The sequence below is a fragment of the Schistocerca piceifrons genome, chromosome 4 (genome assembly GCF_021461385.2).
Source record: "Schistocerca piceifrons isolate TAMUIC-IGC-003096 chromosome 4, iqSchPice1.1, whole genome shotgun sequence".
Classification (NCBI taxonomy): domain Eukaryota; kingdom Metazoa; phylum Arthropoda; class Insecta; order Orthoptera; family Acrididae; genus Schistocerca; species Schistocerca piceifrons.
This window is the reverse complement of record NC_060141.1, coordinates 211,473,593-211,490,633: the sequence shown is the minus strand read 5'-3', so window position 1 is coordinate 211,490,633 and position 17,041 is coordinate 211,473,593. Positions and strand designations below refer to the sequence as shown.

General features: G+C 42.4%; 1 protein-coding gene across 1 annotated transcript in view; it reads right to left on the bottom strand.

Moving 5' to 3' along the window:
- LOC124795734 (hexosaminidase D-like) overlaps positions 1-17,041 on the bottom strand; it is a gene marked incomplete at its 5' end in the record, with an annotated part of 172,114 nt that overhangs the window by 84,484 nt on the left and 70,589 nt on the right. The window contains one exon of the mRNA XM_047259817.1: positions 16,476-16,724. Coding sequence (XP_047115773.1) covers positions 16,476-16,724 — 249 coding nt within the window. The remainder of the gene's footprint in view (positions 1-16,475; positions 16,725-17,041) is intronic.

The following is a 17,041-nucleotide window of genomic DNA, read 5'->3' as shown; positions in this document are numbered from 1 at the left end:
TGATATACTGATAGCTACACAATCTTGGAATGAACACGTTGACACTCTTCAAAGAATTTTAGAAAAATTTGCACAAGCTGGAGTCACAGCCAACCTAAGAAAATCAAAATTTGGTTGCAGTGAGATAAAGTATTTAGGACATATCATTAATTCACAGGGCATACGTCCGGATCCCAGTAAATTAGATGCTATCAGAAACTTTCCTAGCCCTCGAACTAAAAAGCAGTTAAAATCATTCCTTGGGCTATGTTCATTTTTCAGACGTTTTTTGCCACAACCACTTTTGAACAGTAAACATCTGCTAAATCTACTCAGAAAGAATCAAGTTTGGATCTGGTCGGAACAGTGCCAGAATGACTTTAATACAATTAAACATGCTTTAGTGAATGCTAACATATTGAGCCATTCAGATTTCAATTTAGATTTTTGTATGACTTGTGACGCTTCACGTACTGGCTTGGGCTGTTGCTTATTTCAAGTTGTAAAGAATAAAGAGGAGGAACAGATAAGAATTATTGGGTTTGCGAGTCGCACTCTAACTGAATGTGAGCGTACATACTCCACTACTGAGTTAGAAACACTTTCCATAGTATGGGCATTCAAGAAATTCAGTTATTATTTATTTGGAAAACATACAGTAATTTACACCGATCACCAGGCCCTGACATTTTTGTTAACTTGTAAACTTGTACATCCTAGACTATCACGATGGGCAGTTACACTTCAGAACTACTCTTTTGAAATTAAGTATATAAGAGGTAAGGACAACACCATTGCAGACACTTTGTCTAGACTTCCACAAGGTATGAATGATACCAACAGTGACTTAGAAAATATAAATGACTACAGGATTCTCTTAATGCAAGACAAGCAGTATCACCAATATTATATTGATATGTGCAGAAACATGGCTGAATTACAAAAATCTGATCCTCACTGGTATAAGATAATAACATTACTGGTAGAAAAACACAATCATCTTTGACTAAGTATTACAAGTTACACAATGATGTGTTATTTTACCGCCGACATCCAAATGCTACTAACTGGTGTGTATGCATTCCCAAAGAGTCTGAACGTAATCTAATTTGGCACACACACTTAGTTTGGGGTCATTATGGGACGAAAAAGTGTTTGGCAAAGCTCAGTACATACTGTTATTTTAGCAATATGAGAAGAAAAATTTACAGGGAACTAAAAACATGTGTCATATGTCAAAAATCAAAACCTCAGAATTTATCCACAAAAACAGATTTACATTCTATTTTACCTAGTAAACCCCTGGAAATTCTGTGTACTGACATCAGTGGACCGCATCCAGCAAGCTCTGGAGGCGTCAAATATATCTTAGCTTTTTACGATATATTTTCTAAACATGTAAAACTTTATGCTTTAAAATCCGCCACTGCAAATGCTATAATACGAAGATTCTCAAGTGATTACCTGACGCACGTGGGAAAACCAAAAGCAATTCTATCAGATAATGCAGCATACTACTCTGGGTACAAATGGAGAAATTTCTTGAAGGACAATAACATTAAAAGTATATTTATTTCGAGGTTTAGTCCACAATGTAACGCGACTGAGAGACTTTTCCGAGAATTAAATCGATTCATGAGGACCTATATTTCATCAAAACATACTAATTGGGTGTCCTACCTAAGTCTTTTCGAAGACGTACACAATAACTTAAATATTTACGATACGAATTACACACCTAACGAGATCATGTTCAATTGCAAACAGAACGATCAGTGGATAGAACCATTACCTAAGTTGTCAGACAAGGAAATCACACCTGAACAGAAAATAAAAGAAGTATTGACTACATTGACACATCACGCACAAATACGAAACAAACATCACAGAAACATAATAAAAAGAAAACAAAAATTCGAGGTAGGAATGCTTGTACTACTTCGTACTCATCATAAATCTGTAGCACTCAAACGACGCAACGCTAAGTGGCGTCTGCTATATGAAGGACCTTATATAATTGTTAACATACCGCATCCTGGTGCGTATCTGTTACAACATCCTAGAACTAACAAAATTATTGGGCTATACGCACACCGAGATCTTAGAGCATTTCATGCTGAATAATGTCAAAGTCATACCCATCAAAATATTGCTAAGCAACTCGAAAAACTCTGTTGTTACAACACAGATAATAAGTAGTATAGAAATTTTCATTTCAGCGGTTCCAGTGACGCAGTTGAAGACAGAAGAACTCTTCTTTCAGCGCGCGCCTCCACCTGAAAGACGGAATATTAAAGTAAAATTTATGATTACGTAGCAGTGGATGACATATTAATTTTTCACGGAACATTTGTTACTGAAGGTACCACTGACTTGGTGTGACACCTGACGAACTGACAGACGTCATCTGTGAAGCGATCTTTTACTTTGAGAAATAGATTAGACGCACATCTCTCAACACGAAAAGCATCTATCAGTAGTCAAGGCCACACAGACACTCTACACACACGCACAAAACGCGAGGAATCGAACATTTTCTCTCTCTTACTATTTTGAATATTTATTGAGTAGTGAAAACGCCTGGTCTTGCCTACTGATGTAATGAATGTTGTGTCTAACCTATCTTAATTTCAGATGACATCACAAAAAACATCGATAATATCCCAGCAAAACCGCTAAAGAGGATGTAAATACCTGCAATTCATGTAATCAAATGTGACACAATGTAATAACCTACAGCGATGTAATGATGATGTAAACATGTTTATGTGCAACTATATTATGTTTATGCTAAGAAAATATGTGACGTGTGTATGTATAACTGCTTATTTTTTTAACTGATGTATAGTGTAACTGTTACTATGTAAAAATTTGAACAAAATGAGTGCCAAAAAGACATTGCATAGTGAACCACTGTTCACGGACATTAACGAACATTACTAACTCTGCAACTACGTGGAAACCTATGTGAAAGAAACTGTTAATGCCATTCATTATGCAGCGTATCTATGTAAACGCGATGAACGATTTCCTTGATTAATAACTACGAACATTTAGGTGAGCTATATTCAGCAAAAAACTGAAAATGTGAAGTGCATAACTCGTGCATCGTCTAGTGATATTACTACAGTACCCAACTTCAAGATGTTAACTGGATTAAATGGACACAAAGTGCCTGTCCAGAAAACAACACGACGGGTGGAAGAATTTTGGTTGGAACTTCAGGGAATGAAATGTTCTCGAAATGTGACGGACACTCTTACCTGGACTGTCCAAGGATCGACGCCAGCTATGTGCCGTCCGAGGTTCTGCAACCAAGCTTCCACGGAATGTAAAAAACGAACTGCACGTGGACCAATTACTCGACGGGTCACGTCTGATCTGTAATAAGCAATGCTTTTAGTCACAACGAACTGCATCACTACGACTATAATGGAAATGAGAAATGGACACGCTTATGTATTAATCACGTTGTTATACAATGATGTTACTGTGATCAAAAAACTTTACCACGACGATACTAACCTGTAAAAAATTATTGTGCAGCGGATGAATATGAACTGTAATAACGACACGATGTGTATAGGTCAACGCACCTGAAAAATACGGACATTTTTCTTTGAAGTATTTCAAAACAATACTATGTAACTAAGAACATTCAACAATCTAAGTTGTATTGTGTTATAACAAATATTGTAAATTTAAAACTAAGTTACCTGTCATAGAATGTAGTCTTCATATGTAATCTTGGTTGAATATTTTCTTTGTACAACGACTGAAAAACGCGCGCACACGAACAATATGATCTGCAATACTGTGCCGCGTGATCTAACTGTACGATATAACGGCAGTGCCGCAGTTACACAGACGCTTCTGCGCATGCGCGCACTCTATCTGCCAACATTAGAACTTTTACGGCGCACCCGCGTCATTCAAATTTTGTATATAATGTGTATAATGTGTATAATGTGTAATGTAAGTCATGTAAATAGTTGTAGATAACTTAGATTTTCTTGTGCCTTTAGGTGAATTGCTCGCCTGCAGGTGTGTCCTTTCGCCTCGCAATTCAGGGGGCAATATAAAGGCACATTTGCATGCCGAGCGTGAGTTTCCTCGGAAACGCGAAATATTAATTAAATAAATAATCAGTGACAGATAAATAAAGCCTATGGCACACAACTGCAGCGCTGTGTCGCTGATAAAACAAAAGCACAATTACGTTACTCTTATGTTTGATTAAGAAAGGGAGAGCTCTGGTTGAAGTGGTGCGAGAAGCACGTATTTTATTTTATTGTCTGGCACACCGCCATATTTCATGTTATAGAAGAATACTGCGAGTTGCAACCACACTAGGCACTCGATTCTGTAAAGAATTTATATTTATAAAAGTAAGTAGGATTATGAACTGTAGGCTTATTCATTGAATATATCTGCAATAGGATTATGAACTGTAGGCTTATTCATTGAATATATCTGATTTAACTAACTGTGTAACTTTTTTATGTTTAGTAGACAATCATCTCTGTACGACGTATTGGCATGGCTGGCAAATTATTGTAATATTGAGATTTAGATTATGAGTCCGCACCTACTGCAGCAGTCTTTGGAAACGATTTAATTACGAAGTCCGATTATTCAGATTTATTTCACGGTCAACTACGAGTAACATTGCCTTTACGAAAAAGCCATTGTCAAGCGTCTGATAACGAATAATTAAACGTCCACGTTCCAGATAAGCAAAATATTAATTACAATTGCAATCACGATCACCATCATACAGATAGAATAATTAATATTTAAATAACAATATATTTTTTTATTTATTTTATTTATTTTATAACGTGATAGTCAGGTTTTCTACAGGGCGATAACAAAGTCGTGCAGAATAAACAGTAATCAAGAATATAAAACAAGAGCGTCAAATACGTTGTTGAAAACATACGCCCAAAATGCTTGCCCTTGTCAGTATCGCATGTAAGAACTCGTTTGACAATGTTTGAAGCCACTTTGCGGAGTACATTGATACAAATGTCGCTAATCTTCGTTGTTACGTTAATCTTTAGTTCTGCCAATGCATGTGGCCTATTTTTATAGACCCTTCGTTTAAAGTATCCTTCGCAAAAAATTCTGGGGAATTTAAATCTGGAGACCGTGCGAGTCATAATATTTTAGAGGCGATTACATCAGCAAGAGCATCGCTTAAGAAATGAATTGTTCTATTAGATGTCCTACTGCAACCGGGAACAACGTTCCTCTGCCTCAAGAAGAGAAATAAACTGTGTAATGATGTCTTGCTACATAACAATTTCCATAGTAATGTGAGATTGGACAGACTGTCACCAAAGACTTTTGGAAGGGGAACGCAGTATCACATCCCTCACCTCAGCCACTTTGGTGTCGCTCAAAGTGGTCGGTCTACCGGTTCTGCTCTTGACTTCAACTGATTCGCATTCACAAGGGCGCTGTATCTCGCTATTGTTCAACTTATCAACATTGTGGCATCCGCTTATCTTCAAAGAAATGCTTCTGCAGCACGTCCCTACGAACGAGTGACAAAGTACTAGAGAACAATTAAAATCTGCTGCTGTTGGGGAAACAACATGATTACCGAGCAATTAACTTTGCGATGCTACAGTCGTGTGACTTATACTGCTACATTATCATCTTCGTTTGTTATCGGTAATACCTGTGCTGCTATTCTGCTATGGATGATCGAACAAATGCAATACAACTCCTGTAATAGACACATTTATTTCATTTTTCGATCGTCTTGTATAATCCTGTCAGTTGGGTGATGGTCGTGGACTACTAAGCTGGATTAATGACGAGTGATTTGCACATTATGGGAAGTGTTTTAGAGCTCCTGTTGGACATAAACTTTTGAAAGCCTCTGACAATATGCAGCACTGGCAAGGAAAACTATTAACGAAAGCAGGAAACGACCAATGAAAATGGCTATATTTAACTACTGATATAAATTAACTGAAAAGCATGGTTGTTAAAAACAATTTGCATGCATGTGTTTGGAGCTTCTGAAATCGAGGAGTCGGCCAGGAGTCCTCGTGGGTGTACGAGGAGAGCAATGACGTCCGCGAGGCAGAGTGAAGTTTTAAGTGTTGAGTGATCCTCAGGAATCAATAGAGTAGTTCTGCCTGTACGTTAGACTCTGAAAACTCTCGCAAGTGCGTTTCCTAACGCGGGCGAGCAATTCAGATTAATCTGCCTCTTTCTAGTCGAATGTCGCACTTCAGAGTGCGTGCACTTGTTTCATTGGAAGTTGTCCGGAAATTTTACGTTTCTGCTCCTACAGTTTCGATGTTTAAAATCGCACATTCCAGTTTCTGCAAACACTGCTCCAAAAGTCTCAACTCTTTTCTTCTTAGCACTCCTTTGTTGTGTAAAATAAAATTAAGTTGCATGTTTCACGAACAGTACCACAAGCAGTACATTGATATGTAAAGGACTGTTTCAATGCATATTAGTAGATGTGACAAGATAAAACTGTAAGAGCCGAATCGGGATTGGGACCTGGAGCGCTGTCTTTTGACGGACAGTACGTTACCTCGTACGACATCTGAACACGCCTCATGAACCGACTACAAGCCTCAACTGGTCATGACATTCTTCTCTGGGCCTACGAACAGGGCAAACACTCCGCTATAGTCTTCTCTGGGAGATGCTAAAGCGCCTCACACCGCCATGGGAGTGTGTTCTCAGAGTTTGGAAGGAAAGGGGAGCGGAGGAGATGGAACCGTAAAAAGTCGAAGCTTTCAGCGGGTCTTCGAGGTGTACTCCATGAATACCTGCAACATTTGCACCTACAGCACTGAAACCTGTAACGATGCAGTACACTGCAAGGTAGTGTATATAAAACTTTTCCATATTTTTTATCATGCTTTTTGAATCTATAAGGATGGGACGAAGTAAAACCTTTGCCATAGGTCAAAAAGTGCATTCTCACGTCATGTGTTAGTGGCTGCAACAACTTTATCTCAAGCTGCTTACAGGTACGAGAGCTATTGGGAAAGTAAGGTGCGATTGGTCACAAAATGGATACCACTGTGAAAATCAAAAATGTTTTATTTGCCTACTTCTTTACACAGTGGCCCATCCGGCTTAGACATTTGTCGTGGCATTGTGCCATCTTTCCAATCACTTCGTCACAGAAGGCAGCCGACTCTGCTGTCCACAGGTCTTGTTCGTGCTAAAAGGTTGCCTTCGTAGCCGGCGGTTCATGTAAGGAGAGATGAAACTCAGAAGGAGCCAGTTAGAGCCTGGAGTGTGGGCGACCAAAGACTTCCCATCAACAACGCTGCTGGAGCGTCTTCACTGCCCCTGCAGAGTGCAGCTGAGAATTGTCAGGAAGAAGGAAATGATTGACAGTTATCCTGTGTAGGTGAAATCTCTCCCCAGGCCCCGATACCTGGCGGGAGGCACTATTTTCTAGACACGTTCACGTGTTGACTGTGCCCTTACAACTGAAAAAAGCGACGTGACGCGATCTACGAGTATACTAAAGACACTACCAGACACATCTGTGCAAAGGTTCATCGAATTTTCACTGTGGTTTCCATTCCTCGCCCGATCTGGCCTTACTTTCCAAACAGCCCTCCTATAACGCCGACGCCTGCTTCTAGGTACAAGAATAACTACCATACCATTTTATTCTTTCATGATTTATTTTACAAGCATGTAAGTTAAAAAACAATTGTAACAAATTTGAGAGTCAGTATGTAAGGATTTAGGACTGTGAAAGTAATTTCGTTTATGATTCGCCTGAAGGATTGGGCATACTCTAACTAGGAATTGTCATAACGGTTAAAATAAGGATGAACACTGCAGGAAACGATTGGCGACTGTGAACGCCGTAGTATGTTATTGGTTCAGGTGATGAATGGACAAATTTTAAATATCAGCCAGTAGTACTAGGTGAAACTATCAAAACGTTATAAAAACTGAAATGATTAGAGAAAGTTACGCCGCGTATAAGATACTGACTGATCTACATGGACTGCTATTGGAAAGCTGCGTGTAGCCGAATACGTCTACTATCTGCTCAGAAAGTGTGCGTTGAATAGGAAGTCTGTACTCACGATAACGTGGAATCTATGCATAGTATAAGAAACACTTATGAGCGGTATCTCTCAAATATTTTATTTGTGAAATGTGACTTGTGCTGGAAATCGATTTGCGTCAGCCTTAATTAATTCAACAGTTGGCATGGTTTCAGCTTTGGGTCGACTTACTGATGGGAGTTTCTAAATCAGTGGCTGCTGTTGCAATCCCAGCACATTCAGTGCTCAAGAGCAGTAAATATTGGTTAAAAGAATATAATACAAAGTTTATATTTTGTAGCTGGTGTTGTGACGCAGATCTCCAGACAGATGGTAACATAGCCCGCCCGGCTAGCCGCGCGGTCTAACGCGCTGCTTCCCGAGCGGAAATGCGTGCCGCTCCCCAGCACGAATCCGCCCGGCGGATTAGCCTCCAAGTCCAGCGTGCTGGCCAGCCTGTGGATGGTTTTTAACGCGGTTTTCCATTTGCCTCGGCGAATGCGGGCTGGTTCCCCTTATTCTGCCTCAGTTACACAACGTCGGCGATTGCTGCGCAAACACTGCCTCCACGTATGCATACACCATCATTACTCTACCATGCAAACATTTGGGGTTCCATTTGTCTTGTATAAGACTTTCCCTGGGGGGAGGGGGGGGGGGGGGGGGACGGTGGTCTACTGGGGGCCAAACGCACAATAACACTGGTTTCGGTTTGGAGCGGCGGCGAGGTGAGTGGATTGCTGTGGCCTGTTGTGGGGTTGTGAACCACTGAGGGCTACGGCGGGACGAAGCCTCTCCGTCATTTCTAAGGCCCCGGTTTAATACACAATACACGATGGTAACATTGTCTTACTACTACAGTGACGTTCAGAAGCAAGAATAACTGACGTGCTCCAATTTTTAACTGTGAAATTATAAAAGCGATAAATTCTATTAGCTATTTGTTGAAAGCATTTTAAAAGTAAAGTATGTACTTTATAACAGTCAACAGCAGTATGATAAAATCAATGACAGCGATTTCGAATAGAATTTTTCACAGGGCACATTTATTTTATTTTCAAGATAGACAGCAAGATGCTATCAACACAGACTTTTCATTTCTTTTTAAATAAGTAGTGCTTCTTATGTGTTTTCCTACAGGGTGTCTGCATGGACAAGGAAAAATAATTCCCGGATTTTTCCCGGATTTCCTGGTTGAAAATACAGCTTTTCCCAGGTGAAAATACACTTTTTCTGTGTTAAGTGACAGTACACTTTTTCCCGGCACTTATCAATCCTTTTATGGTTTATGGTTTTATACATCGGCGTAGAATTTCCCGGCACTTTAGAAAATGAAACTCAGGGGAAAAAACACGTTTGGAAAGATCCTTGATGTGCAGCAACATATACACTGCATATTTCCGTGTTACGAAGGTATAAATTCGAATTCCACCAAACACCGCATGTTACTTTCCGAAGCATTAAAATCGAGATTGCGACGCGCTTTTGTAAGCCAGTCACAGCTCATCTCACATGATCTCGCCAGCTGATGACAGCATTTGACACGTGATGTAGTCAGCCAATAGCTAGATCACTCGTAAGTAGCGCGAACACACAAATAAGAAAAATTTATGGCTGAAATTAATGTACAATTGTTGCTACAAGAAAAGCAACGCTATCACATATAATAACGGTCTCTAAGATTAATAAGCTGCAAGAGAAGCTAAGCTTCCACATATATTGTTGATCTTTTTTGCGCCGCGTCATACATCACATAAATGTGCCAGTAAAATTTTTTAATAACGACGTAAATGTCTTATCTTCTGGGCTCGAAACTCTTCATATGGTCGTCCCCAAAGAGTTGATTTTTAAATGAGAGACAAACGCTCTGTGATTTAAGAAATTCGTCGTACACTCTCTAACATAGTTTATCTTACATAAACGGAAATTTACTTTGAAAGTAACGCTTTTCAAAGCAATATTCGCAATATTTTTCCGTGACCTATTAGAAAGGTACGTTTCAGCAGTTGCCAGAGAGCGCCAGATAACAGGCGTCACTATACTTGCGCAGCTACGATGAGGCAGGAAGTCCGCATGTTCGTGCGTGTGAAACATTAAAAGATCTTGCATTAAAACGATTCTAATGTAAAAAACTGTCACGTCACGCTCATTGGTGGCAATTTGTTATTAAGAAGCACTGCAAAGTCTTCCTAAAGCCTTTGACACACTTTGCTGTTGGCAGACGCTTGTATGAGCACTGTGTTTTGTTGCTGTATATGGCACATTTTCTTTGCGACTTAAGTTTTATTTTCGTTTTTTTCTCTCGTTCATGTTTTGTTGCTGCAGTATTATTCTGCAGAAGCGGGATACTGTAAATTTTTTGTCAGAGTATTGGTTCTTGCCAGTCAAAATCACAAAAATTTCACTGAAAACTAAAACAATGAAAAATTCCCGGAATTCAAAGAGATTCCTGTGTTTTTCCCGGTTTTCTCTCGGATGAAAAAATTCCCGGGTTTTTTCCGGATCTCCCGGTTGTCCCGGGTCGTACATTTTACATGTATTTTTAATATGTGCATGCATTAGTGGAAGCGTGTAAGAAGTAACTGCTGGTTAGTGCCCGGTAGAAATGTCTTCGCCACAAAGGGAACGTCGTTTTCGATTATTTTTAAGTTGTTGTTTAAAAACAAATTTAGTGTATACACTGAAAATTCCCATTTCATCTAGCAAAAATATATATTTATCTGTGAATTTGGAATAGAAACTGTGGCAAAATTTCACGATAGTAACACGGCATCACATAACTAATTTAACACTCAAGATTAAATAACATTTTTTTCAGCATTAGTTCAATAGAGCGGGCGTTACCAGAGACAGGAAGCAAATCGAGGACATCTAGAAACAATTTTTTTCATAATTCTTTTTATGTGGTTGTTGATGACAGAATTACTCTGCATGAAGGAGCAGTGCTTCGGCAGTCCTTGGTAGCACAACCAATTAAAGACACTAGACAAAGGAGGAGGAGAGCTGACGTTAATGCAAATGGGAAATACAAGACTAATACAAACACGGTTCGAGCCACATTAACAAAATCCAGTAAGAAGCCAATATCTTTTATTTTTTTATTTTAGATATTTTTAAACCGAAAGAGTGCCTCTGTTAATAAGTTGAGATGGAGCAAATTTTACTAGGCACTTACGTGTGCCGGCGACCACTTCACCTAAGTCAGGAGTATACATGGATGCATAACAGCGCCTGGCGGCCAACGACCCATCAAACAGCAGCATAGTGCATGTCACCTAACACGCAGGCGTTTCCGTTGGGTGTGGAGGAATCCAACACGTTTGTTAAGTGCCGCCTTGCAGGCTAAGTAAACGAAATGTAAGTACACCACTTTACGGTTGTTCAAATGGAGTTAAAACTAGCTTGGGATAGTAAGAAGACAACCTTCATTGGACGACCATCTATAGAAAGCTACAGTTGTGGAACGAGATACCAGTTTCAGGGCGATTATTTTTAAAAAGCTTTGTTGCTCACAGTAGTAAAAATGTTGATGCATCGTGTGCGTCACCTGTATCACCTAAACGTCGTCGTGTAAAGCGAATGTCCTCATCCTAAAGTGACTATTCTTCTGGTGTTTCAATAAGTGATGAAAGGACGTGTTTTGATCCTCGAGCAAACCAGCCGACCATGTCTGAGGTAGCGTTATTTTAGAATTTTCCGTTCTGCGCAGCCCAAGCTGAGCCATTCAACTTGTCCCTGGACGCAGCCGTGTCGAAAAGGAATTGAAGAGTCCCGCACGGAGGCGGACGTCAGTAGCAGCAGTGACCAGAGGCAGCAAGCAGGGAAGCGAGCGTTATCAGAGAAACAAGTCAAGACCAGCGACCGGCGATCGATAAGGCTCGAGGCGGCCACAGGGGTGGCAGCGCGAGGGTCAGCCATAGGAGTATGGTGTGGGGACGCTGTGGGGTGGCGTCACTCTCACGCACTGCCAAAGGTCGGGCCCCACACCTCTCTCCACTAGAATTACTAAATGGGTAATATTTCTAGAGAGCTCACGTAGGACAAAGTGCATCAAGTGCAGCTGGATTGTATAACTGAACTCAACAGATGTGTCCTCTAAATGTGCCAAACTCCATGTGATATACCTCCAACAGGGCAAAGACTGTGTAACATTTTCGCCAACATTTAGAACCCTATGCAGATGAAAAACGAGAGGCTCTCAATAAGTAACGCAGCACAGTTTCTTTCCCAAAAGCAAGTAGGTTTTATTCAGGAGTCCAATACACCATATTATTTCGCCCTCTTTTGCTGACAGTATCCTATTTTTAAACATAATCTCCGTTCAATGCGACAGCCTTACTCTATCTTACTGGAAGGGCCTTCATGTCCACGTGGCATCAATGTACTTGTCGACGTCGGAGCCGCCGTCTTGCTGAATCAATAACCTCCCCATCACGGGATACAGCTTCCCATGGAGCGCCTCCTTCATTGGGCAAAGCAGAAGGAAGTCGGAAGGTGCGAGTTTCTGACTGCAGAGTGGATGGGGAAGAACAGTCCAACGAAGTTTTGTGAGAATGTCTCAGGTTTGCAGGCTTGCGTGAAGCCTTGCGTTGCCATGGAAAAGTAGAAGTTCATACGCATTTTTGTGGCAACGAACACGCCCAAGTCGTTTCTTCAGTTTCTCGACGGCAGCAGAACAGACTTCAGAGTTGGTCGTTGCACCATGATGGAGGACATCAAACAGAATAACCCATCGACACTCACAGAAGACCATCGCCATGACTTTACCGAATGAGGCTGCAACTTCGGGGGAGAAGTGGTGTGGCACCATTCTCTGTTTTGCCGTTTTGTTTCCGGTGATGATGTTCGACAAAAAATTGTCACGATTGTCCTCGTAACACGCAAGAAATTCTGCACAGATGATCCATCGTTGCTCGTATGGTCTTCTGTTAGGTGTCGAGGAAGCTAGTGGGTACCCGAACTGGTGAACGAGCGTGTCAGCACTACCAACAGAGACAGCCAGTTGTCCAGCGAGGTTTGGCTGTGATCCGTCGATCAATTCGAATGAGGGTGTCCACACGTTCAAACATTGCAGGAGTCATAGCCGGCCGGAACGCGGGAGATCGGACTGGTTTGCGCGATCTCTTTGCGATGATGAAGAACGGCTCACCGAACGACTCACCGTGCTTTTTTACACTGCCAGGTCTCCGCAGACATTCTGCAAGCGCCTACGAATATCTGTGATACTCTCAATGGTAGCTCTCTGCTTGGAACCCACCGCCCTTACAGATACAATTTTCAAAGCTATGTATAGTGCCGCCAACTATCAGAGCTATAGGGACTGAAGCGGGAACGTTCCACATTTTCCAACAACAAATTCCACATTTTTTTCAACCGAATTTGGCCGAGGAAAGAAAGTGTTCCTAGAAGGACAAATGCTGCCTTCTTAGCGCCGTTTTACACTCACTCTATTGGACGTTCCTCGAACATTACACGATCCGGAGTATTATAGCCGTAACTACCAGAATACAATGCTAAACGCTGGTTGCAGCTTTGGTGCTCAGCTCGGCATAGCTGCTGCCCGACACTAGGGAAGGAACACTGGGATTTAAAGCACCGTCGACAAGGGAAGCCACGGCTTGGATATAGACAAGAAGGGAAAGTTCGTGTTAAGAAGGGATAATCAGTTTAATTATCACCTCCACTTTATCTATGTACTGCAGTCTTTTCTTTTGCGTCCTCTAGCAGCGAGCTATGTGCTGCGACACGGAAATATATGTTTACAGGGATTCAGACATGTATATCCAAGTAAATGAAAGATCAACCATGAAACTTTGTTTCTAAGCGATGATTAAAAAATTTTTGACTGCCTATTGCACTTCGAAGCAGCAGTGAAGCAACTGATAGAAAATACCGGCGCGGAAATGAATTTTCAAGAGGAAGAGATATCAATGTTAAGATTAACTGATGGATAGCATATCTGGCCAGATGTAAGGAAGACATAATAAACTGTTGAAATAGGGATAAAATTCTGGGGTGGAATATGACTTAAGAATATGTAGAGCAAATATAAGGTCATGGAGAGTAATAGAAGAATAAATGCACTACTGGCCATTAAAATTGCTACACCAGAAAGAAATGCAGATGATAAACGGGTATTCATTGGACAAATATATTATACTAGAACTAACAGGTGATCACATATTCACACAGTTTGGGTGCATAGATCCTGAGAAATCAGTGCCCAGAACAACCACCTCTGGCCGTAATAACGGACTTGATACCCTGGGCATTGAGTCAAACAGAGCTTGGATGGCGTGTACAGGTACAGCTCCCCATGAGGCGTCAACACGATACGACAGTTCATCAAGAGTAGTGACTGGCGTATTGTGACGAGCCAGTAGCTCGGCCACCATTGACCAGACGTTTTCAATTGGTGAGAGATCTGGACAATGTGCTGGCCAGGGCAGCAGTCGAACATTTTCTGTATCCAGAAAGGCCCGTACATGACCTGCAACATGCGGTCGTGCATTATCCTGCTGAAATGTAGAGTTTCGCAGGGATCGAATGAAGGATAGAGTCACGGGTCGTAACACATCTGAAATGTAACGTCCAGTATTCAAAGTGCCATCAATGCGAACAAGAGGTGACCGAGACGTGTAACCAATGGCACCACATACCATCACGCCTGGTGATACGCCAGTATGGCGATGACGAATACACGCTTCCAACGTGCGTTCACCGCGATGTCGCCAAACACGGATGCGACCATCATAATGCTGTAAACAGAACCTGGATTCATCCGAAAAAATGACGTTTTGGATTGCGTGCAGCCAGGTTCATCGTTGAGAAGACCATCGCAGGCGCTCCTGTCTGTGATGCAGCGTCAAGGGTAACAGCAGCCATGGTCTCCGAGCTGATAGTCCATGCTGCTGCAAACGTCGTCGAACTTCTCATGCAGAGGGTTGTTGTCTTGCAAACATCCCCATCTGTTGACTCAGGGATCCAGACGTGGTTGTACGATCCGTTACAGCCATGCGGATAAGATGCCTGTCGTCTTGACTGCTAGTGATACGAGGCTGTTGGGATCCAGCACGGCGCTCTGCATTACCCTCCTGAACCCACCGATTCCATATTCTGCTAACAGTCATTGGATCTCGACTAACGCGAACAGCACTGTTGCGATACGATAAACCGCAATTGCGATAGGTCGCAATCCGACCTTTATCAAAGTCGGAAACGTGATGGTACGCATTTCTCCTCCTTACACAAGGCATCACAACGACGTTTCACCAGGCAACGCCGGTCAACTTCTGTATGTGTATGAGAAATCGTTTGGAGACTTTCCGCATGTCAGCACGTTGTAGGTGTTGCCACCGGCGCCAACCTTGTGTGAATGCTGTGAAAAGCTAATGATTTGCATATCACAGCATCTTCTTCCTGTCGGTTAAATTTGGCGTCTGTAGCACGTCATCTTCGTGGTGTAGCAATTGTAATGGCCAGTAGTGTACCTACTTACCATCAAACTCGGAAGCACACGGTAATGGAAGAAGTTAAAGAATTCTCTTATATGAGAAGTATGATACAATATTTAACATGATCCATGCAGCTTGCGAGATAGAGTAGGTCCCCAAACACTGATATTTATGCACATAATAAAGCAAGTCCTCCCTCCCATGAACCATGGACCTTGCCATTGGTGGGGAGGCTTGCCTGCCTCAGCGATACAGATAGCCGTACCGTAGGTGCAACCGCAACGGAGGGGTATCTGTTGAGAGGCCAGACAAACGTGTGGTTCCTGAAGAGAGGCAGCAGCCTTTTCAATAGTTGCTGGGGCAACAGTCTGGATGATTGACTGATCTGGCCTTGTAACACTAACCAAAACGGCCTTGCTGTGCTGGTACTGCGATGGCTGAAAGCAAGGGGAAACTACAGCCGTAATCTTTCCCGAGGGCATGCAGCTTTAGTGAGTAGCATGGAGAGCTGCATCAAGCCAGTCTCAGGACTGAAGACCACAACAATAACATTCAGCTTAACGACCGCAGAGGTATAGTAAAGTGCACAGGAGTTCATCCTCTGACTTTCTGTCGTTCTGAATTTGTTTCCTAGAAGGGCAAATTCTGGTGTCTCAGCAACGTTTTATACTATCTTTCTCGTTAGCCTCCAGCCTCTACGGAGGAAACATGGTGTCCTGTACTATTTGAGTTTGACTATAACATCATGAATATTCACTTTATTCACTTATTCTTTTACTCCTTTTCTTTAGCTGACTTATTTTACTATCTTGTAGCAGTTATTAACTGTCAGTCTTTTTAATACGATGATGTACAGCCGTTACGGCACCTTCCATGACCACCAGCGGCGTACGTCGGCCCCACATAATGCCACCCAAAACAGCAGGGAACCTGCACCTTGCTGCACTCGACGAAAGAGACGGTAAGGTTGGCCGTGCAGGCGACTCACCATGGGCTCCACGAGGTCGCCGATGCGCGCCTCGTCGAGGCTCTGCGGCGACAGGTGCCTGAGCATGTCGTCCCAGATGATGGGCGTCACGGACGGGTACTTGGAGCGCACCAGGCCGGCGACGCGGGCCACGTGCGTCAGGAAGAGCGCGTCGCGCATCTGCGTGCGGCAGCGCGGGCACTCGCCCATCTGGAACACCTCGTCGCAGCCGATGTGCAGGTAGCGCGCGCCCTGGTGCGCCTTCATCACCTGCAATACAACCGAAACAACACGCCTCACCGCGCTGCACAACTCCATTCACAGTGGTAGAGTGGGCACTCGCCCTTCTGTAACACTACGTTGCAGCCCACGTGCTGGTAATGTGCCACTTCCTGCGTCTCCATCACCTGAAAAACAATCCCAACACGTACCACCTTGCTGCACGCATCACTACCCACACTGCTGTGGGCACCCGCCCATCGGGAAAACGTCGTCGCATGTAAAATACAGTCTGTAGCTCCTAATATATTTTGGTCTTGATATTTACTCCTTTCCTTGTTTGCTGCAGTTTTGAACACGAAATATAT